The 24961-nt window shown below is 41.6% G+C and overlaps 1 protein-coding gene across 5 annotated transcripts in view; it reads right to left on the minus strand.

The window, feature by feature from the left end:
- The window catches only part of ARR3 (arrestin 3), a 535442-nt gene that overhangs the window by 351229 nt on the left and 159252 nt on the right, over positions 1–24961 (minus strand). For all 5 annotated transcript variants that reach the window (XM_044057442.1, XM_044057444.1, XM_044057443.1 and 2 more), the window contains exon 3: positions 4316–4346. In XM_044057442.1, the coding sequence (XP_043913377.1) occupies positions 4316–4346 (31 nt within the window). The remainder of the gene's footprint in view (positions 1–4315; positions 4347–24961) is intronic.

Genomic DNA, 24961 nt, shown 5'->3' on the forward strand with positions numbered 1-24961 from the left:
AAAGGGGACAATGATGCATTTTTTTGGTATTCAGCTTGAGGCCATGTTTCTGGCACCAGTCATTTGTTTGGGTGAGACCCTCTTGGAGGATGTCCACATCACTAGGGGAATTAATGACAGTGCCCAGCTTGCAGTTATCTGCAAACTTGGACAGCCATAGCCCACTGGTTTTGACCTGCACCTCAGAAAAGTATATCCTAAATAACAGGGGCCCCAAGACCAAACCCTGGGGTACACCACTCATTACAGGTCTACTGCTTGAGGTGGCTTCCCCTATTTTGACTAAGTGGGTTCTATCAGTGAGCCAGTTGGCTACCCATCTGGTAACATATGGATTGATGTCTAGTTGAGAGAGATTATCTATTATGCCCAAATGGGGAATAGTGTGGAAGGCTTTGGCCAGGTCAAGGTAGGCAGTGTGCATAGTCTTCCCTTGTCCATGGTTTTGGTGACTGTCTCAAAGAAGTCAACCACATTTAACAGACATGACCTCCCCTTGATGAAGCCAAACTGTGTGGGATTGAGTATTTGGAGGTTGCTAATGTCCTTGTTATTGAGGTTCATGATAATCTGTTCCATAGCCTTGCAGATCAGGCTAGTTAGACTGATAGGTCTATAATTTCCGAGATCGGTGGATGTTCCACCTTTGTGCAAAGCTTGTTGGGGTTCGGTTATTCCCTTCCCCATTATCTCCATTTTCCCATCAAAGAGTCAGCATGTCCTTCTCATGTTGATGTTGCTCTTTATTTTCTTTAGCCTCCAAATGCCACAGTCTATCTGTAGATTCTAGTTCCACGTGTTTTGCTTCCAGTTCAAGTCTTTTTAACTCCAGATGGTTTTTTAAATCCTTTGAGGAAAAGATGAACTGTCATCTTTCTGAGGGCTGCACAGCCCCATCTCCCGATTGGTTGCCTTCCTAGTTGCTGGTCATTGCTGCAGCTGTGATTAAGGCTGAAATATTTTCCTCTTTAGTCAGATTGGTATGTACCAGTCCTTTGGGTTTGCACACCTTAGTCAACTGGTTCACTGTCAGCTTGCCATCATCCACTGCTGACATCTTTGCCTGCTTTCCCTGACTAAACTAAACTAACAAAAATAAATAAAACTGTTGTGAAAAATGAAACTCTTTATATTTACCTTGTGGCTGCTGAGAGTACACACACCTTTAGTGATAACTGCTTACAGGCTGCAGAAGCTGAATTAATATCCCACCACCACTGCTACCAGTATCTGACATCCCTCCTCTGGGCCAGTGATCACCACTGACACCGGTGGGAGCATTCACTGAGGAAAAAATATCGACCCACCCAGTATTTTCAGAAAAAGCTCTCATCAAGTACATTTTCCCTTAAGAGCACACAATGAATGCAACTCCAGTCCTGGGGTTGGGCTTTCTCTCCAGACCCCAAATAAGACTCCCCACTGACCACTGCACAGTTGAGTCCTTAGCTGGATGTTTCAAGCAAAGTCCTACACCACCCTGTCTGTGAAATCAGTGTTCTCAGTATCCCTGTTCAAAGTAGCTGATACTCACACACTGTCTTTTGAGATTTGATTTTCACACACACGCACACACACACACACACACACACACACACACACACACACACACACACACACACACACACACACACACACACACACACCTGGGAAAAGTTGTCACAGCTTACCTAATTTGCCATCTCTGCCTAGACTATAAGGTAGATACACTGCCACCAGAACACCCTCAAAACCAGCTATTCTAAGGCTCTTACCAGGGTACCCAATTGCTCTTAGTAAAATTAATACCTATACAAATGGTAATGTTCAACCAAGCATCAAGATGTTCAGGATCGTGCAGCCACAATGCCACTGAATAAATACACGTACTCTCAGAGGTTAAAATATTTTCTAAAAGATCAGCCACAGTAAAAGTTTCAGATATATTTAATAATAAATATTAAAAAAAACATGAAAATTACAAAAGACACTAGAATTTCAATAACAGGAAATATAAAAAAATAACACTGATGAAAATACTCAAACAGATACAGAAAACCAACAATTAACTAATCTCAGTATATTTTCCTAACAGACTGAAAAATTATTGTTCCCTACTTACTTGCTAGAGCAAGGCAAGATGAAGTTAGAGGAGTGTCTCTTGTCAGGTCTAATAAGAAAGTGCTGAGTGCCTCCAGCACATCTCTCACTAGTATCTAAATACAGTTTCAGTGCTGGCTACAGAATGACATCACATTTGGTCACTTGACTCTGTGGTTCCCACATTACACTCTCACTTGCAACTGAGCCAGGATTTGGCACACGTGTCACAATACACACACAGAACTTTGCTAAGGCTTGCTACAGTATCTGGAAGCTATACAACAATTCCAACAACAACACTTCTGCCCTTTCTGATGGAAGGCTTTTCATAGACATTGTGTCTCTGGCTCCATTCAGACCTGTGAGCTAGAATCTTTATGGCCTAAACCAAGTCATTTAATTTCAGGCTATTTTTCTTAAGGTTAGCTGGACTGTACTTAACCCCTTCCCTTCCAGTATCCTCTGTTAAAATATATACATTTCAGCAGTTACAACAATACAGCCTGACATACATGTATATTTCTTTTTTGTCAAGCAGGACCCACTGTTGATACATTTTTAATGCAAACAGCTTTACAAATACATTTTAACATAAGCATCTGCAGATCTCAGTTTTATATTCAAATGACAGAGAAGTCTTTACAAAACTCCAGCTAGATATGCTGGCATATGCTACACGTGCATTGCCCTACTCCCCCTAGCAGAGCTTGCACTATCTCACTTCATTACAACTTATCTCTCAGAAAAACATATTTCTGTTACATGGACCCAATTTTGAATAGGCTTAACTTGTCATTCCCTCCCCGTGAGATGGAAAGCAGACAGGACTTTAGGGGATAGCAAACTCTTAGAGACCTGGTAGATTCACTGTGAATAAAGTGTGAGTGAAGCAGGTTTAGTAAATTAGAAATGGTGACTCTTGATATTAAGAAACAGGAAAATCAGGTGGAATGACAAGCCAGCCCACTGGCACAGTAACGGGACATCCATTTATGAGGTGGATGGTCAGTGATCAGGCATCATCATAGAGTACTAGAAAGGCCTGACTGAGGACAAGCAATATAAGACAAAATGGCTGCTTGCCAGCAGTCCTATCTTTGGGGAGGGTGGCGTTTGACTACAACCTGGTCAACCATCCTCTGCAGATGTGGCATGATTGCAGACTCATGGTAAGGAGTTCTGACAGATATCCAGTGCATGGTGTGTGGGTGTTTGCATAACAACACTCTAGGGACCATGAGTAAAAAACACAGAATAATGGTTTTTGGTTACTATCTGAGTCTCCAAATTAAACTCATCTCTTCCAGTTCTTAAGCTGCAGTTACTTTTCCTAAGAAGTTGGGGAGGGCTGTACTAGCAAAGAGTTGCAGTCTGAATTCCTTAAAAGGGGATATTAGGGCATTTTGGAGAAGGATCCAGGAAGAAAGCTGGAGTGCCACAGTGACTGTGTGAGGAAAAGAGGTTTGCAAAATGTCTGTCACTGGGAATTTATTTGGTTCCTTGTAGTGGTAAGCAGCCATGTTATGCAGATGAGTCTGAAAAGCAGACAAGGCAAAATATATTTTGCTTTACAATCTATGTAGTATGGTACACATGTAGAGAAGGAGTTAAAATATAAATTGTATATTCTACTGGAGAAAGACAGCATCCCTGTCCATTATGGATTTGGCAGTTGAAGAAAGGTCAGAGAGTGAACCAGCAGCTTTGTCATGAGAAGACATCTTAGTTTGCAGTTTGCATAGAAAATGAAAATGTGTTTCTATGAACTGCAAGTGAAGATTGATTAGAAATGCATTTGGCAGGGACTTGCAGTTTAGGTCTAGTTCCAAAAAGTCTTTTATATTTTGGCGTAATCAGTATTAAACAGTTTATATTTCACTCATGCAGAAATTGTGTAAAGGCTAGAGATCAAATGCAATGAGAGGGGAGTCAAAAAAATTGTCAGAGGTAAGAGTCACCTGGACATTAATTCACTAGAACAGAAACCAGGTTGGAGAGTCCTACTGTAACCAGTGTATGCTATGGCAGACATTAGCCACTAGATGGCAATCAAATTCTGTCTAACAGTATTACTCCTTTTTCCTGTCTAAATACTATGGCACTCATTTTTACCTTTATTATTAACCATGTTACTCCACTCACATTGCTTCTACTTATAGATATCTTGTTTTAGAAAAGGATAAGCTTAGTACACTGTAGTTAAACATAGAACATTTTATTCCAGTTCACTTACCTTTCCATTAGGACTGGTCTTTTTGTAAACTCTGAAAATTAAAAAAAAACAAATAAAAATAACAATAAAACAGATTTTTCTTAAATGAGTGAGACAAACAAATGGCAGCAGCAGAAAAATATGCTTATTTAAAACATACAGTTTGTTCATATGTAACCTGTCAAGTATTACTTGTAGTAATACAGCCCACTGGCACAGCCAAAGAAAAAAATCCCCATCTCTAGTGCCTTCATATTTTCAACTGTTTCAACTTCTCTCAGCTATGGGGTTGCTCAGATTACATAAAACTTTGATCTTTATAATACATATATCCTTCCCTGTTATTTTAATTAAAATAAGTCTGTTCTCATCACCCATAAACTTGACATACACTCACAATGCAGTGTTTACACAGCCATGGTGTCATTTACTCTAACCCTGTCCCCACAGTCTTCCAAACCAGTACTGATGTATTTTCATCCTCTGACAACATTTGACAGTCTTATGTAAGGCTCAGAATAGTGCACATCAATGCATGTAGACTATGCAGTTAAATCATTCACTTGCATGCATGCATTTATCATCTCAAACCAACATCTCATCAATTACATAATTATCAGTATCATCATCATCATCAGTCCTCTTTTTCCCACTTACAGTGGAGTCGGGGTGACACATCAACTGTTGCCATCTCTCTTGATTCTGTGCCACTTTCATACCTTTGGCAGTCATGCCTGACTGTCTTAGGTCTTTTCTCACACAATCCATCCATCCATCTCTTTCCTGGATGCCCCCATTTCCTCTTGCCTTCTTCCTGCCTATCCAAAATCTTCTTCCCCATATTGTCTTTTGTTTTCCTGCATAAGTGTCTAAACCACCATAATCTATTATGTTTACTTTCTCTATAATTGGAGCTACTAGGGCTTCTGCTCTAATGTCCTCATTTCTTTGCCTGTCCCACAATGTACATCCCACTGCCCATCTCTAACACTTCAGTCCCATCAATTCTAGCTTCATCAACTGCTCTGCCTTCACTGTCCAGGCTTTTGTACCTTGTGAAAACTGTGCCCTGGCCCAGCAATCAAGGAGCCTCAATCCTCATCGCTAACACCAGGAAGGTCATCTCATAGAAGAGAAAAGGATAACTAATACACACAGTAAAGTACAATTTCCCTTAAGTGCACTGACATTACAGTCAGTCTGGGGATGGTTGCTCCCTTGCTCGCCAGGTCCCCAATAAGACTCCCCACTGGCACAGCTATAGGATCTAGGTCTTAGCCTAACTGGGCAAGCTAAAACCTCCAGTACCCTCTCTGTCCAACCAGTGCTTCATGTCCCTGCCAAGAAGCTGACACAACACTCATACTTTGAGATAAGTATTTATACAACTTCACAGACACTCCTGGGAAAGGCTGACACAGATTCTCCAACTGTGCCCCTTTACCCAGACTATATGGTAGTAATTACTGCCAGCACGCAGTTAATAATATCAGCTACTAAAAGGCCCTTAAAAGGGTGTCCAATTATTACTGTGCAATATTAATATCCAATGGTAGTATGACTAACAGTCAAGGCTTACTTTAGAGTGGCCTATTACAATAACCTCTATAAATATGCAATGTACTCTACAGCTTATCTGTACACAAAGCAGCCACAAGTAGAAGGTTTTAAAATATTTAATAATAAATAATTAAAACACAAGACAAAACTACTACACCACAGAGATATCTAAGAGTTCAGAGATCACACAGAAATGTAAAATAATACAGTAGAACAGGTCTGATTTCAAAGAAACATACCTAATTAATATTTACTAGCTTTAACTATTCCTACAAGAAATCACAGTGCTAGAAACTTACATGTGAGCTTAGGGCAGAATGCTGGTAAGTTGGATGTCCAAAGTCAAAATGCTTGCAGTCTCTTGTGAGAAATAGTATTTAAACATTACTAACAAACATGTCTCTAAGGCCCTCTTACAATTACATCATTTTTGACACTTAGGTTTTCCCAGTATTCATATTGCATCATCTTAACACTTGGTCTGAGTTCTCAGGCCACAAACTGCATTGTTTAGCAGTCTAACACCTCCTCAGAAACGTACAATACAATACATTTCACATGTATATGCTAGCAGAAACCAGAGCAATAAAGCACCTTCCACATCTAAATTCTAGTCATAAACTTTAGCCTTAAAACAATGGGCATGAAATCTTCATCCAGCTGCCCTGGAGCCAAATTCTAACATGAAAGGGTACAACATGCTTCACTGGGCCAGTAGAGTGCAATGTTGTCACATATTTTGCAGTTCCAAGTTTTGCAGTATTCTTTACACTCAAGAAACATGCCTGTATTTTACATTTATTTACAAATGCCAGAATTGTATATTAAATTATATTTGATTAGGCTGGCAGCCTTCACCCATCTCTCCCCAATCATCACATCTCTTCCCCCCGGGGAACTCAAGCAAGTTTTTCAAGTGCCCCTTGAGAAACATCGCTTGACAGTGTCAGGTCTATCTGGGTGTACCTCACCCCATTCCCTGTCTTGAGAGCCCATCTGCATTGGCATTGCTACTCCCACTGCAGTGCTACACTGACATGTCATATGCTTGCAACCCCAAACTCCATCTTAGCAACTTGGCATTTTTCTGACTGGCTCTGTTTAACCATGTTAGCGGGTTGTGATCTGTCATCACAGAGAATTTTCTTCCATACAAATAAGGCTGAAGTTTTTTTGGTACCCACACTATGGCTAGACATTCCTTTTCTACCACTGCATAGCATTCCTCCCTGGGTTGGAGCCTATGACTGAGATACACTACTGGGTGCTCTTCTCCCTCTGAAGAAATTTGGCTAAGTACAGCCCCAACCCCATAGTTTGAAGCATCCACCTGCAGAACAAATTCTTTGCTGTAGTCTGGACTGGCTAACAAAGGGGGCCCTCCCAAAGCTTCCTTAAGCTTCTGAAATGCCTGCTCACATGATGGGGTCCACACTACCTTATCTGGCCTGTTCTTCCTTGTAAGGTCTGTGAGGGGAGCAGCTATGGTACTATAATTGGGAATGAACTTTCTGTAGTACCCTGCTGTCCTCAAGAATGCCCTCACCTGCTTTTTGGTAACAGGTGCAAGCCATGCCTGAATAGCTTCCACTTTGGCAGGTTCTGGCCTTATCTTACTACTCCCCACTCTATGTCCTAGGTAGGAGACCTCTGCCATACCCACCTGACATTTGCTCAGCTTAATGGTCAACTCTGCCCTCTGTAGTCTGTCCAGCACCTCCCAGACATGCTGAAGGTGCTCTTGCCAGGAATGGCTGTAGATAGCAATATCATCCATGTAAACAAGGGCAAACCCTCCTGCTCCTGCTAGGACATTATCTACCAGCCTCTGGAAAGTCGCTGGGGCATTCTTCATCCCAAAGGGCATCTTTGTGAACTCATACAAGGAGTCACAAAGGCTGACTTCTCTCTAGCACTGGGAGTCAAGGGTACCTGCCAGTAACTCTTGGTAAGATCAATGGTTGTAAGATACTTAGCCTCACCCAGCTGCTCTAGAGCCTCATCTGTCCTAGGCATGGGGTAAGCATCCGACTCTGTGTGACTATTTAATTTCCTGTAATCCACACAGAACATGTTGCTGCCATCCATCTTTGGCACCAACACCACTGGTGAGGCCTAGGGACTGTTGGACTCTTGAATTACCCCTAGTTCCAACATCTTCTGTACCTCCTCCCTCAGAGTCTGTTTTATTCTCTCAGGCACCCTATAAGGGGCCTGCCTGATAGGCCTTTGTGGTCCTGTATCCACCAGGTGCTGCACCAGGTGGGTGCTCCCTGGTTTCCCAGTGAACATGCCCCTAAACTCCTGCAACACTGCTCGCATTTCTCGAACCTGGCCAAGCCGCACTGAGGAGATCAGTCCCCAGATCTCCCTCAGACTCCTCCTGCAATCCACTGCAAATGCTCAGCACAAGGACCTCCCTATCATGGTAAGGTTTCATCATGTTAACATGGTACAATTTGTGCCCCTGCCATCTGCCTAGCACTTCCACTATGTAGTTAACATCACTTACCTTTCTTACCACCTTGTAGGGTCCCTCCCAAGCTGCCTGCAACTTGTTGTGTCTGACAGGAATGAGAACCATCACCTGCTGCCCTACAGCATACTCTCTAGCTTGAGCATTCCTGTCATACCACACCTTTTCTGTTGTTGGGCTTCTACCAGGTTCACCTGCTGCCCTACAGCATACTCTCTAGCTTGAGCATTCCTGTCATACCACACCTTTTCTGTTGTTGGGCTTCTACCAGGTTCTCCTCGGCCAAGCCCATGAGTTCTCTAAGTCTTGTCCAGTGGGTTAGGATGTATGCCACAACAGACTCCTTGTGAGACTCACACTCACCTTTCCACTCATCTTGAATTAAATCTATATGTCCCCTCACCTTCTGCCCATACAGCTACTCAAAGGGTGAAAAACCTATGGATTCCTGGGGAACCTCTCTGTAAGCAATCAACAGATGGGGCAAATATTTGTCCCACTCCCTCTTAAACTGATCTGCAAATGCCCATAGCATGGACTGGATTGTAGAGTTTAACCTTTCAACAAGACCATTAGTCTGGGGATGGTAGGAGGTGGTCTTCATGTGCTTCACCCCACAGGACTTCCACAGATAAGCCAGCAAGTCTGACATAAAATTGGCACCTCTGTCAGATAGTATTTCCTTTGGGAAACCTACTCTGCTGAAAATCTCTAGCAAAGCATTTGCCACCTTCTCGGCCTCAATGGAGGACAAAGCCACTGCCTCAGGGTATCATGTAACATAATCTACAATCACTAGGATATACTTTTTCCCTGTGGAACGTGGGGTACTCAGAGGACCCACAGTAGCCATAGCTACCCTCTGAAATGGCTCCTCAATCATGGGCAAAGGCATCAAAGGAGCTCTCACCTTGTCTCCTACCTTTTGGCACTGCTCACAGGTCCTGCAGTACCCTGTTACATCTCTGGAAATTCCAGGCCAATAGAAACTTTGCATAATATGCCCCTTTAAGCATTTTATGCCCATATGCCCTGCAAAGGGAATATCATGGGCTATGGCTAGAAGTGCCAGATGGTAAGCTCTAGGCACTACCAACTGCTGTACTCTCTCACCTTCTAGCCCTCCTTCAGGGGTCCACTCTCTGTACAGTAACCCTTTGTTCCAGTATACAGAATCCCCCTTCCCTTGAGAATCAGATGCCTCCCTAGCTACCTGCCCCAGGCCTTGCAATGTAGTGTCTGAGAGCTGAGCCTGTCTCAAGTCTCTCCTTGTAACCCTTTCCAGCTCCTCTTCCACTGGAGGTCTGGCATCCTCTGACAGCAGTGCCTCACTGTCAGCCTGGGTACTACACACCTCTACCTTTGCAGTTACCCTGTCCAAGGGAACATCAGTAGCCACACAAGCAGTTGTGGCTCACATTCAGTCTCACTGCTACAGAGCAGCTCCCTCCCTGACGTAACCACCTCAGCAGTCCTGGCTGCAAGTATGGAGTCTGTCTGGGTATCCCCCAGGCTTCCAGACCTACATGCTTGTCTCCTAGCCTCACTGCATGTAACTGCATAAGTACATAATACAGTGTCCATCTTGCCTCTGTGGACACCTTTATGCCACATGGCCTCACTGGTTACATTTAAAACATTTAACCCTAGCTCCTGGACGTGTACCTGAACTAGTGGCTTCCCCTGCTACTAGCAGATTCTGTTGGGGCAGTCTGTCCTGCCCACCATGGATTCCTTTAGTCCCATGAGCATTACTGGGGGTCTCTTTCCTGTACAGGGCTGGCCTACTGGCCAGGTATAGGTCTCTCTTCTTCCCCAACTCCTGTAAAGTAGCACACTGTCTATCAGCTGACCAGATCCTCATGCCCTCAGGCAAAGTGCTAAGGGCTTGTTCCCTTACCAAAAGGTCTGCCAGCCCTTCAAAAGTGGTGACCTAACATCCACTCACCCAGCTATGAAAATAAGTGCTCAGTTCAACAACATATTTACGTACATTTTCATCTGCCTTGCGTCTATGCTCACAAAAATTTTTCCTTTACATTTCGGGTGTTAGCTTAAAACATTATAACAAATGTCTTTTTGCAGCAGTATAATCAAAACAGTCAGTGTCATGCATTTTTGCTAAAGAAGTTACAGCTTTACCATGGAGTAAGGGGGTCAGGAATCGTACCCAGAGCCCTTGGTCAACTTTATACTGTTTACATACCCGCTCAAACATATGAATGAAGCTATCAGAATTATCCCCCTCTTTAAACTGTGGAAGAAATTTACTGACCTTTTGTGCTTCTGGGTTTTGGTTATTCCCTTCCCCATTACCTCCATGACTCTGGCAAAGAGTCAGCATTTCCCTCTCATGTCTCCTCTGCCGTTCATTTTCCTCAGCTTGTAGACTCCTCATTTTCTTGGCTGCTTCTAGTTCCATACGCCTGGCCTCCAACTCAAGTCTCTTTAGCTCCAGCTGGATTTTTAAGTCCACTGCAGAAAGGTTGAGCTGTCCATTCTCCGAGGATATTGTATCTCCATTGTCAGTCTGATTGTCTTCCAGGCTGCTGTTTTCTGATGCAGCTGTAACCAAGGCTGCAATCAGGTCTGCTTTAGTCAGGTTTCCATGCACCAGTCCCCTAGTCTGGCACATCTCCGCCAGCTGGCTCCTTGTTAGCTTTCCATACTCTTTGGCTGACATGCTGCCTGCTCACCCTAACACTAACCTAACAAAAGAAATAAAACAATTGTGATCTGAACTCTGAGTATACACTGCGTGGCTTTTTTAGAGTACAAAACACTTTTACAGATCACTGTACATAGGCTACAGGAATTCGCTATAACCACACCACTACAAGCCAATTAGTGTGTGAAGTAGATCCCATCACTGCCAAACACTTGTGACAACCGTGCCCTGGCCCAACAATCAAGGAGCCTCAATCCTCACCACTAACACCAGGGAGGTCATCTCATAGAAGACAAAAGGATAACTAATACACACAGTAAAGTACAATTTGCCTTAAGTGCACACAAAGATCACAGTCAGTCTGGGGCTGGTTGCTCCCTTGCTCACAAGGTCCCCAATAAGACTCCCCACTGGCAGAGCTATAGGGTCCAGGTCTCAGTGTAACTGGGAAAGCAAAAACCTCCAGTACCCTCTCTGTCCAACCAGTGCTTCATGTCCCTGCCAAGTAGCTGACACAACACACAAACACTTTGAGATAAGTATTTATACAACTTCACAGACACTCCTGGGAAAGGCTGACACAGATTTTCCAACTGTGCCCCTTTACCCAGACTATACGGTAGTAATTACTGCCACCATTCAGTTAATAATATCAGCTACTAAAAGGCCCTTAAAAAGGTGTCCAATTATTACTGTGCAATATTAATATCCAATGGTAGTATGACTAACAGTCAAGGCTTACTTTAGAGTGGCCTATTACAATAACCTCTATAAATATGCAATATACTCTAGAGCTTATCTGTACACAAAGCAGCCACAGGTAGGAGGTTTTAAAAATATTTAATAATAAATAATTAAAACACAAGACAAAACTACTACACCACAGAGATATCTAAGAGTTCAGAGATCACACAGAAACTTAAAATAATACAGTAGGACAGGTCTGATTTCAAAGAAACATACCTAATTAATATTTACTAGCTTTAACTATTCCTACAAGAAATCACAGTGCTAAAAACGTACATGTGAGCTTAGGGCAGAGTGCTGGTAAGTTGGATGTCCAAAGTCAAAATGCTTCCAGTCTCTTGTGAGAAATAGTATTTAAACATTACTAACAAACATGTCTCTAAGGCCCTCCCAAAATTACATCATTTTTGATACTTAGGTTTTCCCAGTATTCATATTGCATCATCTTAACACCTGGTCTGAGTTCTCAGACCACAAACTGCATTATTTAGCAATCTAACACCTCCTCAGAAACTTACAAGACATTTCACATGTATATGCTAGCAGAAACCAGAGCAATAAAATAAAGCACCTTCCACATCTAAATTCTAGTCATAAACTTTAGCCTTAAAACAATGGGCATGAAATCTTCATCCAGCCGCCCTGGAGCCGAATTCTAACATGAAAGGGTACAACAAGCTTCACTGGGCCAGTAGAGTGCAATGTCACATATTTTGCAGTTCCACATTTCACAGTATTCTTTATACTCAAGAAACATGCCTGTATTTTACATTTATTTACAGATGCCAGAATTATATATCAAATTCTGTTTGACCAAGTTGGCTGCCTTCGCCCATCTCTCCCCAGTCGTCACATCTTATAGTAGTGCTGGTTACACCAAAAGTGTAGCTGGCTCAACCAATGCTATGTGCTGGTCCTACAAACTAGCACCCCACCCCCTCAGCTCTTCGAGTGAAGAGCAAAACAAAAAAAATAGTGCAAACTTGAAGGAAATTTCCTGCAGACAGTATCCAGTGCATGGCAACTCCCACAAAGCTCATCAAGTGAAAAGCAAAAAAAAATGTGCCTTTCTTCTACTGGCAAACCAGGTAGCTAGTTACAGGACACCCCCCCCCCCTCCTGCGCCAGCCATTCAGGTCCCATTTCTGTGACTTGCCCCAAACACTCCTCCATTACATTTTAGTAAAAAAAAAAAAAATTATATATATATATATATAGTTTAAACTGTACCAAACTGTTGCATGGGCACTCAGGTTTTAGTTTAAAAAAAAAAACAGTTATTTTACATTAGGAAGGTTTGCGGTCTACACTCTTGTGGCAGGACTGGATAGCCTATGCCTGTCTCAGCTGGGAATTGATGGTATAATTCTTACTGTGCCTTTATCTGATTGGCTAGAGGGCTAGCTTGTTTATAATTTGAATCTGTATGCCTGAGGCATTTGGTGACATTTTGCGATCATGCTGCTTGAGAAGAAGAGTGTTGTTGGTATCTGCTAACCTCTTCAAAAGCTAAAACTTACATTACCATATCCCCTGTTTCAGTACTTGTATTTCACTACATTAATTGAGTGTTTCTGTGCTGAACATCTGCACATTTTGACCTTTTTGACAGTCTTTATTTCAAGTTGCCTTATTAGCACTTTAATGAGAATAGAGGGGACCTGTGTCATTTTCTGGCCTGTGAATGAGTAAAAAAAAAGAAGAGTGTGCTGTTTTTGATTGGTCACAGGGCCTTTTTTTTTATTGAATTTCTGCTGCTATTTAAGCATCACAGCTGCACAACACTTGGCTCATAACCCATGAGGTCCGATTTTTTAACTACTAGAGAATCTAGATTGCACAAAGCTGAGCATTACTCATCAAGTTCCTTTTGTTATTAACCTATACAATAGTTACATTTCCCTCACTCCACTCTAGTAGAGCAGCAGCCGCAGATATGACTCTCAGACTCTTTCTGTGGCCATTCTGGTTAAGATGGGTGTTCTGAGGCATTGTAGCACTTGCTTCACATACACTGACATCCAAGGTATTCTTAATAAAACAGATAAAATATGCGAGAGGTGTAAATACACTTTATTGCTGGAGGCAAAACTCTCTCATTCAACCAAAACTAATCCTACAGAGGTTGTCAGCGACCCTTGCCACACACCTGTTACACAGAGTAAAGACCCTCCACATAAAACTACTTATACTGAGGCACTTACAAGTAACCTTCCTAAAATATGAAAAGGATCCTCAGCCATCACATAAACACTCTGTTAAAACACCACCAACAGCTATACATGCTAACACTGTATCCAATGCCTCTACTGCTAAGCCCTAAAGGTAAAACAGGGCACAGCCAAATTTCCTGGTCATTGGTGATTTTATAATGAAGCACACTGATGTTCCCTTCACAAGACAGATCTAAGTTCATAGGTGTGTACTAGGCTAATGGCCCTGGAGTCTTTACAAGCCTAGCCCATAGGATTACCCTGGCATCATGCCACCTGACCTTAGTTCCTAGTGCCTCTGTCGAGTAGAGCCACTGGAGGGGTCCCGGGGGTGAATTTTCTATTTCCCATCCATTCATCAAGATTTCTCTTAAAGAGGGGCAGTGAGGTGCTCTGCTTGACATGTATGCATACCTCTTAACTGTACAGATTATTGCAGAGTGTCCAGCTTTTTGCCTCATATTTTTGGTGTGTTCCTCCTAAAACCTGTACTTTTCTGGCAAATAGCTGAGGATTGAAGTCATTAAATAATGACAAGCATTTGAGTTTAAGACTCCACATCCTTCAGAACATTCATGCTAATGCAAAACCTATTATTCTATCAACTTTCTAAGTTTGTAAGAGCAATATTTAAAATATGTCCCTATTTGTCCCCCATCATTTTAGGCTTTGTCCAGATTTTTTGCTCTAAGAGGTTGAGAGGTATGCATGTATGGGAAGTCTACTCCATAGCATGGGCAGTCTCTGGGTTATGAACCTGTCCCTCCAGCATGTTCTGTTGATTGTGGTAATGAGGTTGAGGTCTCTGGAGTGTGTGGTGCGGAGGGATTGGGATTTGTTTAGATGTAGCATTTCTAACAGAGCTGGGTCAGACATGGCTTTGTAAATCAAGCAGAGATTGCCTCTAAGTAGGCAATATGAGACAGAGAATAGTTGGGAGTTTTTTGAGTCTGTCCATATAGGACAAGTGTTTAAGGCCTAGGATCCTCTTTGTGAGGTACTTTTGCAGCCTCTCCAGTTGTTGCAGGTGTCTAGTGTGGTACATGCCAAATGGGGCATTGTACTCGATGATTGGTCTAATGAGAAAAGAGTAGAGGGAGACAATGACTGCTTTCTTCCTGGATGCAAAACCCTTAATAATGAGATGTGCCACATATAAGGACTTTCTGACCACAGCGGCAATGTGGTGGTCAAAAGAGAGGTTGCTGTCAACCTGTGTTCCCAGATCTCTTATAACGTCTTCTGTGTTCAGTGGACTACCATTAATGTGGTAATTCAAGGGAACCGGGTTTTTCCCAAGGGGATGATGGCACATTTTTTGGCATTGAGCTTAAGGCCATGGTTCTGACACCGATCGTTGGTCTCATTGAGGCCTTTCTGTAGGATGTCAACATCACTTGGGGAGTTAATAATAGCTCCCAACTTGCAATCATCTGTGAACTTTGTCAGCCAGAGTCCCTTCCTGTTGGCCTGGACTTCAGAGAAGTAGATACCAAACAGGAGAGGACCCAGGACCAAACCCTGTGGGACTCCACTCGTGACTGGTCGGCAGTCTGACTTGGAGTCAGCTACTTTCACACTGTGAGTTCTTTCTGTGATCCAGTTTGCAACCCACTTAGTGATATAGGGGTTGATGCCTAGCTTAGTGAGTTTTTCTATGATTCCTGAGTGGGGAATAGTATCAAAGGCCTAGGCCAGATCGAGGTAGACTGTATGAACCACCTTGCCTTCATCCACAGCTCTGGTGACTGACTCAAAGAAGTCGACCAAGTTGGGCAGGCATGATCTACCCTTCACGAAACCAAACAGTGTAGGATCCAGAGTTTGGAGATTCCCTATATCCTTGTTTATTAGGTCCATGATGATGCATTCCATAGCTTTACATATCAGACTCATAAGGCTAATGGGGCAATAATTCCCAGGGTTTGTAGTCATTCCTCCTTTGTGGAGAGGGATGACTGTAACAGTGCGCAATTCGGTAGAGACAAAGCCTGAGGTGAGGCTGTGATTGAAGAGGGCACACAGGTGAGGTGCCATTTCACTCTGTAGTTCATGTAGAACACAGCCAGGGATATTGTCAGGCCCCATAGAAGCTGTATTCTTGGCCTTGGACAGTGCTGTTTTAACCTGTGCAGAAGTAATACTGGGTGCCTGGCAATCTACTGGTATTGTGATTAGTCCTTTGGGGGGGAGGGGTAAAGTTGGCACTGAATCTGTTGGTCAGTATATTGGCAATATCTGTTGGCTCAGTATAGGAGGTACCATTGTGCAGTAGCTCAGAGCAAATCTGGGTATTGCCATGGAGATTCTTTACATAACTATAGAAGGCCTTGTGGTTGTCTTTACTATCTGCTGCAATTCTGTTTTCATAGCTAGCTTTAGAGGATTTGTTAAGGGATCTCAACCTTTTGTTGAGGCTCATAAGGGACTTTTTCCAGTCTTGGGACTTTGCCTTATTCTGCATCAGTTTCTTCCATCTGTTGTAGAGTTTGTTTATGGCAGGGGACCACTAGATTGGCTTCCTTTTTTTTTGAGGAGAGCGTCTTGGTTCTATTGGGTATGGCGAGATCCATGCATTTGTGTACGTGTTTGTACAGTGCATTGGTGTATGATTCTGTGGTCATGCAACTATTCACCATTTGCATGGGTGCTGTGAAGTTAACCACGTCTGTTTTTAGGAGCCCAAAGTTAGCTTTGGAGAAGTTGTTTTCATGGTGGTTACCTTTGTGGGGGGAGGAAGGGATGTTGATTTCCAAGGTGATTAGTTTGTGGTCGGATCTAACCAGGGAGGAGTTGAGTATTGATGTAGAGCAATGGTCGCCCATGTTAGCAATGACCAGGTCAAGGATGTTGCTACCTCTAGTGGGGATTAGAAAGAGCTGGTCCAGAGCATTGGAATTAATGAATTCCAGAAAGCATTGGGCAGTGCATTGGTACACGAGTAGTTTTCCCAGTTAATGGAGGAGTAGTTGAAGTCGCCAAGTATGAGAGTGTTAGTTTGGACCCTAATATTCTCCAGGGTGCTTAGGAATGTGGAGTGTGAGTCTTGGGACATGGTTGAGGACCTATAGCAGGCTATGACCTGAATCGCTGTCTTACCCAATGTAATACCTGAAGTATCTCAGATGCATTATGTTGGGCTACCAGTCTGGAGGTGTGCACATCCTTTATGAATATGGTCCAAGTTTTGGGGCCGAAAGGTGTGGAATGAGTTATAGCCTGGTAGTGCAGGGATGCTTTCTGCTGCCTTGAACCAGGTCTCTGTTACAGCACAAATGCTGATGTTCTCCATTTTAAGGAGTAGTTCGAGTGAGTGCATTTTGAGATTTAGACTTCTAGCATTGAACAGTATGACTCTCAGATTGTATTTGTTTGTAGCTGTTATGGTGGTAATTTGGTCTTTGGAACACCACCTAAAAAGGCACTATAGGGGTGGTAAGAGCCTTGGCCAGTATCCAGAAGCTCAGGGGTGACTCTGGCAAAGCATCAAGATCTGTCAATCATGTCATCCCAGGCAGACAGATACTCGATCCCCTTAAAATGACACCAGAAACTTAGCCAATTGTTGAAATCATTCATTTTCTGCTTGTACTGAGGTATCATTCTGGGTGATGGTAGGATGCTGCTCAGGGCTAGTGTCATACCCGCCTGGGCTACATAATCCAAGAGCTCCTCCATGTCTCTTTTCATGCAGTCCAGGGAGGTACGTCTCAGGTCATTCACTTGTCCCCGCTAGGCTTTTGGATATTGGCAAAGACCTTTTCCACACCAATAGTGCTTTTTTTAGGCAATGCCAAACTGATAAACCTCCTGACTTAACTGAACCTATGAAGGATTATCTGAAGGTGATACTGCTTAATGCTAAAAGTCTGAAGAAGAAACTCAACTCCCTACAAGCCTTCCTCTACCTGGAGTGTGTAGACATCTATGTAGTAATGGAAACATGGTTTAAAGTCATGGAGAGTATCCTGGCAGTGCAAGGTTATAATGCCTTTCACACCTTTAGACCAGCTACTACACAAGAGGGAACTAAAGGTGGAAAAGGCTCAGTCTATATTAAAAACAGCCTCACAGCCAGACTAGTTAAAGTGCATGACCTCATAAATGTGCAACTTGCCAAAAACAAGGTCTATTACCATATTCTTGCAAACTATATGTCCCCTGCCATACTCCAGGAAATCCATACTACCTGTCTGAATGTACTAGCGTCCCTAACTGTTCAACCTAATACAGTCTTAATGGAGGAATAATACGCCACTTCTAATGTACAAGCCCAGCACTTCATAAACTTCGTTAATACCAACATCCTGGAACAGATGGGCTATTCCTCTACCAGATGTACAAACATCCAAGACCTTGTACTCACAAACATGAGGGAACGATGTTGCTCACCAAATGTAATGTCCTTGCTTATCAGATCTGACCAGAAGGCAGTATTGCTTGAAATAAAAATTAAATCCAGGGTCCCAGTGAAACCAAAAACCTTTAGGAACTATTCCAAAGCTGACCTCTCTCTATTAAGCAAAATCTTGGCTAAATTCCAAGCACCCCCAAACCCAGCAAACATTAAAGCATATACTGAGCTATTTACAAAATTCCTGTAGAGCCATATTGATAGCTGTATAGAGCAGGCTGTGCCATCTGTATTAAGAATAAGATACAAGCTACCCTGGTGGAATCACAATATCAATCAGTTATACCACAAAAGAAAAAAATCTTGGCCAAGCATAGGAGGAACACTGCCCAACATACTAAAAAACCCTGACCAATCTAAACAGGCAGCTAAGAGGGTTCATTAATACTTCAAAGAGTAATTTTGAAGAAAAAAATAGCTTCTCAGGCAAAGGGCAACCACAAAGCTTCCTACAGTTAAGTCCATAACCCCAAGGGAAATATGCAACAATTCACAGAAGTTATTGTAAATGGCATTGCTCACCTTTTAGATGACACATTCAACTCAAATTTCTCCTCCTACTCCCCCCCCAATAGTCCAAAGGAAATACTGCATACCACAATCTCCCCAACTATTACTAAGGAGCAGGTCTTCAATGCACTTTCCAAGGTTAAAAACACTCCATTGATGGACCCTGATAACATCCCAGGATGCTTATTATATAGCATGAAACATGACCTCTGTGGTCCATTTGAATCAGTTTTCAACTGGATTCTACAGTCGGGTTTTTGTGCCCAATGAATTTAAGATGGGTAAAGTCATTCTCCTACACAAAGGTGGTTCAAACGCAATTCTGGATAACTACAGGCCCATAAGTCTGACCAGCCGTATATGTAAGGCCATTGAAAAAAATCATCAGGGACATGATAAATGAGGACATTGGTAACCTGCAAACACTGGACCCACACAGTTCAGCTTTGTTAAAGGAAAGTCATGCCTATTAAATCTGGCAGACTTCATTCAGAGGGTCACCAAAGCAATGGATGAGGGCAAGACACAGCTTACCTTTACCTGGCCATGGTATTTGATACAATATCCCACTCAGCCATTATAGACAATGTCACTAAATTAAGTATAAACCCTTTTATCACCTACTGTTTTAATAAACAGCTTTTTGTTACATCTGCATTGCTGATTTCATATTTATACTGTTGGTTTTATCTGTATACATGTTTTAATAAATAGCTTTTTGTTACATCTGCATCACCTACTGGATAGCCAAGTGGCTTGCTGATAGGACCCAGGAGGTCAATGTAGGTGAGGCCACCTAACTAATGGAGTGTCCTCAGGTCTAGGTACTGGGCCCACTCTCTTTTGGCATCTATTTCCCTGAAGTAGAAGCAAACAGTGAAGGTTTATGGCTGACTAAGTTTGCAGATGATTGCAAGATGGGGGTTATCAATGACTCCCCAGCAGACACTAGCATTTTTCAAGAAGGCCTATCTCTGACTTACAAATGTTGACATAGCCATGGTCTTAAACTGAATGCTAAGAAATGCATAATTGTATCCTTTGGGAAGTCAACCATCTTGGCTAATTTCCAAGTTGATAATACACCTCTAAGAGTCAACTCAGTGATTAGGGATCTGGGTATGCATGTAGACTGTGGCCTTACATCTGACCACCGTGTGGCCACAGTGGTGAGGAAATCCTTCTATATAGCGCAACTTATAAGTAAGGGCATGGAATCTTGACCCAAAAAGGTCATTATCCCACTGTACTCTGCCATCATCAGAGAAATCTTACAGTACAATGCTTCCTTCATTATGTACCTGATTGGGTATATGCAGCAACTAGGATGACCTCAGAGGTTCCATACAAAAACAGTACAAGCTGTAACAAACCTGCCTTACACAGAATACCTTAAAGCCATTTCACTCTCTACTCAGTCTCCTATAGATTGCTGAGGGGTGATCTATGTCTGGTTTACAAGGCATCCACAAAACCCACACTAATAAATCTCCTGCATATTTGTAAGTCAAACAGTACCAGAAATACAAGGTCTAGGGACCTGAATTTTGTCTGTGACTTAAATAGAATATGGGGGATAGTCAGATATGTGTCCCAGAGACTGCCCATCCTATGGAATAGGCTTCCCATCCATGTGAAGCTCAGTTTGTCTATTAGCCAATTTAAGCACAACCTAGACCAGTGGATGGGGAATAGGAAATGTACACTGGGCCTGGCACCCATGTCCCTTATGGACAGAACTAGCTTATAAATAGATAGCCCTCAATGTCCTATTTGGATACAGGATGTCATTATTCTTTTAGGAAGACTTGGCTAGGCTTAGAAGGGCCCCTGGCTCATTAGCCTAGTAACAATCCATGAACCTATGAAAGATAAAATATAATTCTCCTACAAGGCTGACACTGGCCAATTGAAGATCTACACTTTGGACTGGTTCCTATAGAAGGTGTCAAGTCAAGCAAACTATTAGAAGTCACTACAAACTCTGCATTAAAATGTAGTCTTTATATTCTTTTAAAAAACAAGTAATCTCCGTGGTATCCCCGAAGTCTCAAAACAACCCACTAAAGTGTAGTGGGTCCAAAAACAAAACAGTGTAAGAAACTTCTCTGTGTGGAAGATTTTCAGTCCGTATATTTCTAGCTAATCACTGTATATTAATCAGATCAGACAATAGTAGTAGAAGTAGTGAACTTAAACTCATCTTAATTCAAAACAAAACAAAAAATAATAATAGAAAATATATAATTGTACAGCATTACTAAGTATTCGAAAGTAATCCAAGCAAGGCAGGCAGTCTGTTTCCAGTTAAAATCCTTTATTGTTTTTGTATTTTGTCTTTGTATTGTCTGTGACTTAATAAAGGATTTTCAACTGGAAACAGACTGCCTGCCTTGCTTGGATTCAAGGGCGCCCGCAGGCAGGTGCAAGGGGGTGCAATTGCACCCCCCTGGAACTGGCTGGCCGAGAAATCGAGAAATTCATTTTATTTTAATTTAAAAAAAAAAAAGTTTTTTTTTTTAAAGGGCGTTCCTCTTTAAGAATGCCCTTTGCATCCATAGGCACCAGAACCATAGAGCTAGGTGAGGGGGAGGGAGCCTGCCCCCCCCTTACAGCTGTAAGACCTAAAGGCCCCATGCGTGCATTGCACGCTAACGTAAATTCAAACACAAAAGTGCGCGAAGGTTGCCAGAGTCACAGTGATCCATTTATGCACTGCTGTTTTTGTTTATATGCAGGCTGACTGGCTGAGGTAAGGATTTTTCTTCCAGAGAAGTGCTTTGTTTTGTTTATTTATATACATCAGAGGCTCAGTTTTTCTGTCAGAGAAGTGCTCCATTTCGTTTATTTGTATACAGCAAAGGCTCCGTTTTGTTTATATATACACTATACTTAAAACTGGTATTTATGAACAGTTAACAGGCCATACGAAATTCGCATGTGTCACCTGAATGTTTTACATGCACGAATGTTTGATCGATGTTTGTCACTCCAAACTTGTACTCATCACGAGGAATGTACCTTATGTGGTGTGGGGTCTTAAAACATTCATGATCCTCAAATTTCCACACCGAAAAGTGTTTGTTACACATTCAGTGTTAGCAATTCTTTTAGCTGATACCCATTGTAAAAAGAAATAAATCATATTAATTAAAATATCTTGTTTATAAGTAAAAACAGCATATTTAACCATCCTATGTCCTTCCTAGCTGAAGTTGTTAGTAAGCTATTAGTTTGTGTTCCACATTATGATGGCTAATGTTCCTCATTTTGGAGATGGAAGGTTGAGAGCTATGCTCGTACTACCTTCAAAAACATAGACTAAAATGTCTGAAGCTCCTGTTCTTAATTTATGTTGCTATGGGGACAGCATCAAGATGGCGTAGGGTTGAGTGTCACGACTTGTGGAGAGAAACTTAGAGTAAAGCAGTGTTTGATATTGACAGTCAGTACCAACTTAAAATGTAGGGGAAAGTTTACTTTTTAATTTTAGTCTGTAACAGATTCTTGCTGACATATGGATATGTCACAGCAATGCTCATATTTAGTCCGAAATGCTGAATATATGGTTTTGTGATTGTTGGGAAGTTTCCTTTTGCAGAATGATGCAAAGACCGTCACCGTTTTCTGATCGCTACTCATATCCTTATTACTTCGGAATAATTATGAAATAATGTAATCTTTTTCTTGCTCCATTTAATGTAGATGAAGTGTGTTTTTCTTATATTTAACAGGCTTTAACAGCCCTACTTACATATTTACAGCCCTTTATGTAAGCAACGTGTTATTGTAAACATGAAGAACTAAGGAACAAGCTGTTGTCAATGCCCAGTCTTGGCTTGTGCTGTGCTGTTTTAGTTTATATGCAGGCAGAAGTGCTCTGTTTTTGGATTCATCTCCATGCAGACTGCGTTTACTAAGGTGTGTGTGTTAATCTCTATGCAGGCTTATGCTGGGTTGGTTTATGCACTGCTGTGTTAGTTTATGTGCAGGCAGAAGTGCTCCGTTTTTCTAAGGTCCATTGTGTTTGGATTAATCTGTATGAGAGATTCCATTTACTAAGGGGCATGTGTGTGGATTAATCTCTATGCAGTGATTCCATTTACTAAGGGTGTGTGTGTGTGTTTGTAAGAGGTAGGGAGGGGTGTATGGGAGGTCGTACCTCACAATTATCCAGATTTTTGCCTCATATTCTCAGATTGTTTCTAATAAAACTGTGCTTTTTTTCTGGCAAATCATTGACGACTGAAGTTGAGTTTTACACTTCATATCCTCAGAAAATGCACACTAATGCAAACAATTTTGTTCTATCCACTTTATAAGGAGGTTGGGGGATGTATGTGTGTGTCATACCGCTCAACTGTACAGAATTTCACAGAGGCTGAGGCATGTGTGTGTGAGAGAGAGTGAAATGCCCTATTTAGAGTTAGCAGGTGGAATTTATTTTCAAGGAATTGTGAGCTTCAAGAGAAGAAAAGTTTACTACTGCTCATGCTAAGTCTACTTAAAATGTGCAACTGTTTTGTTTAGCAAATGTTATCACTATTGTGGTATAGAATTTCAGAACAGTCTTAGTAGCACAGCAGGTAGCATACTTGCATCTTGATGTAGAGGGCTGTAGGTTCTACTCCAACTGCATGTAGATTTGTAGTTTAAGGGGGTGGAGTGCTGCAGTCCTGAGTATGTCCTCCTTTGAATGAGATACTGAGTAACTATGAACCTGTGTTTCCGCTTGCCACTTATTCCTGTTGCAATATACAAGCTTAGCATTTTTTTAAATGTAACATAGGCAATTTATTGTTTAAGGGCACTGAATTTGTAGATGAAACACTGAAATATAAAGCTGTTTTCTAGCAACAACCTTTCCATTAGTTTCAGATCTGTTTAATGTGAAATTATTCAGATGACTTTTACTTCTGCAGAGATTGTGTATATTGACTGATATTGGTGGATTGTAATGATATATGTTTAAGTGGCCTTTTATGGTTGAAATGTTCTGAATTGGGCAATTTGTCATTATTGGTTCATATGTTTTATTTCATTGCTTACTGGAAAAAATGTTCATAACTATAAAACACACTCTCTAAGTGGTGCTGTATTTATTTGATTTATTTTACATTTGTTAACCGAGCTAGTCCAGCTGGATATATTTACATTTTCAGCAGAGGCCCGGAGAGAAAAGCTCCAATAGTAAAACAGCAATATAGTAACACACAAATATGTCATGCAGTATTATACAAAGAAAGGATGTTAAAATATTACATAATGAGTATTAACGTGAGGAAAATTACATTGGTTACCTCTAATCTAACAGGATAGGGTAAGTCACTTTATAGTATGATATCTGTGGTAATATAAGGAACATTCAAATTTGCATTCATGTCTTAAGTTATTTAATTTACTAGTGATAGTTACTGCTTCCAGCGGGGTATAGAAGTAATGACTGGAGAGAGGAGATAGTATAGAAGTAGCAGTAGAGAAAGCAGAGAATTAGTCAGGGTTGCAATAGGGGCATAACCAGTGTGTCTTGAGATGTTTCTTGAGCCTTTGTTTAAAGAGCGGCAGGGATATAATTCAATTATTAACAAGGGATATAAATCATTATATATTTAATACAATCAGGAAGGTGAATCAAAGCAGTTATGCATGGTTCTGAAATATGTGCAAGGGGCCTATGATTTGAAAACAGTCCAAAGGTAAACTTAACCTACCACTGGCCAGATGCATTTTCTTTGAATGTAGGTTTCAATGCTGTTTCAGTGAAAGCGAGTTTCAAAGGTAGAGAAGTTTTAATGCTATGTCTATTTTCAGTGTAAGACTATTGCTTTGTTTAAGTTTAGCAAATGACTATTAGTGTTTGTGCTATAAAATAGGATGTTACTAGGCTATTGGCCCTGAGGCCCTAAACTTTGAAATAAAAGTTGTAAATTAAAACCAAATATCATTCTGTAATCATTGTAGAAGTAAAGCATAAAACAATATGAACACTGAGAGTTTTGAACAGTGTTTATGGCAACTGGAGAGAAATAGCCAATTAATGGGATACTGGAATGACTTTGTGTGGGGGGGTGGTGGTGAA

The sequence above is a fragment of the Protopterus annectens genome, chromosome 15.part0 (assembly GCF_019279795.1).
Source record: "Protopterus annectens isolate FY-2018-M chromosome 15.part0, PAN1.0, whole genome shotgun sequence".
Lineage (NCBI taxonomy): Eukaryota > Metazoa > Chordata > Ceratodontiformes > Protopteridae > Protopterus > Protopterus annectens.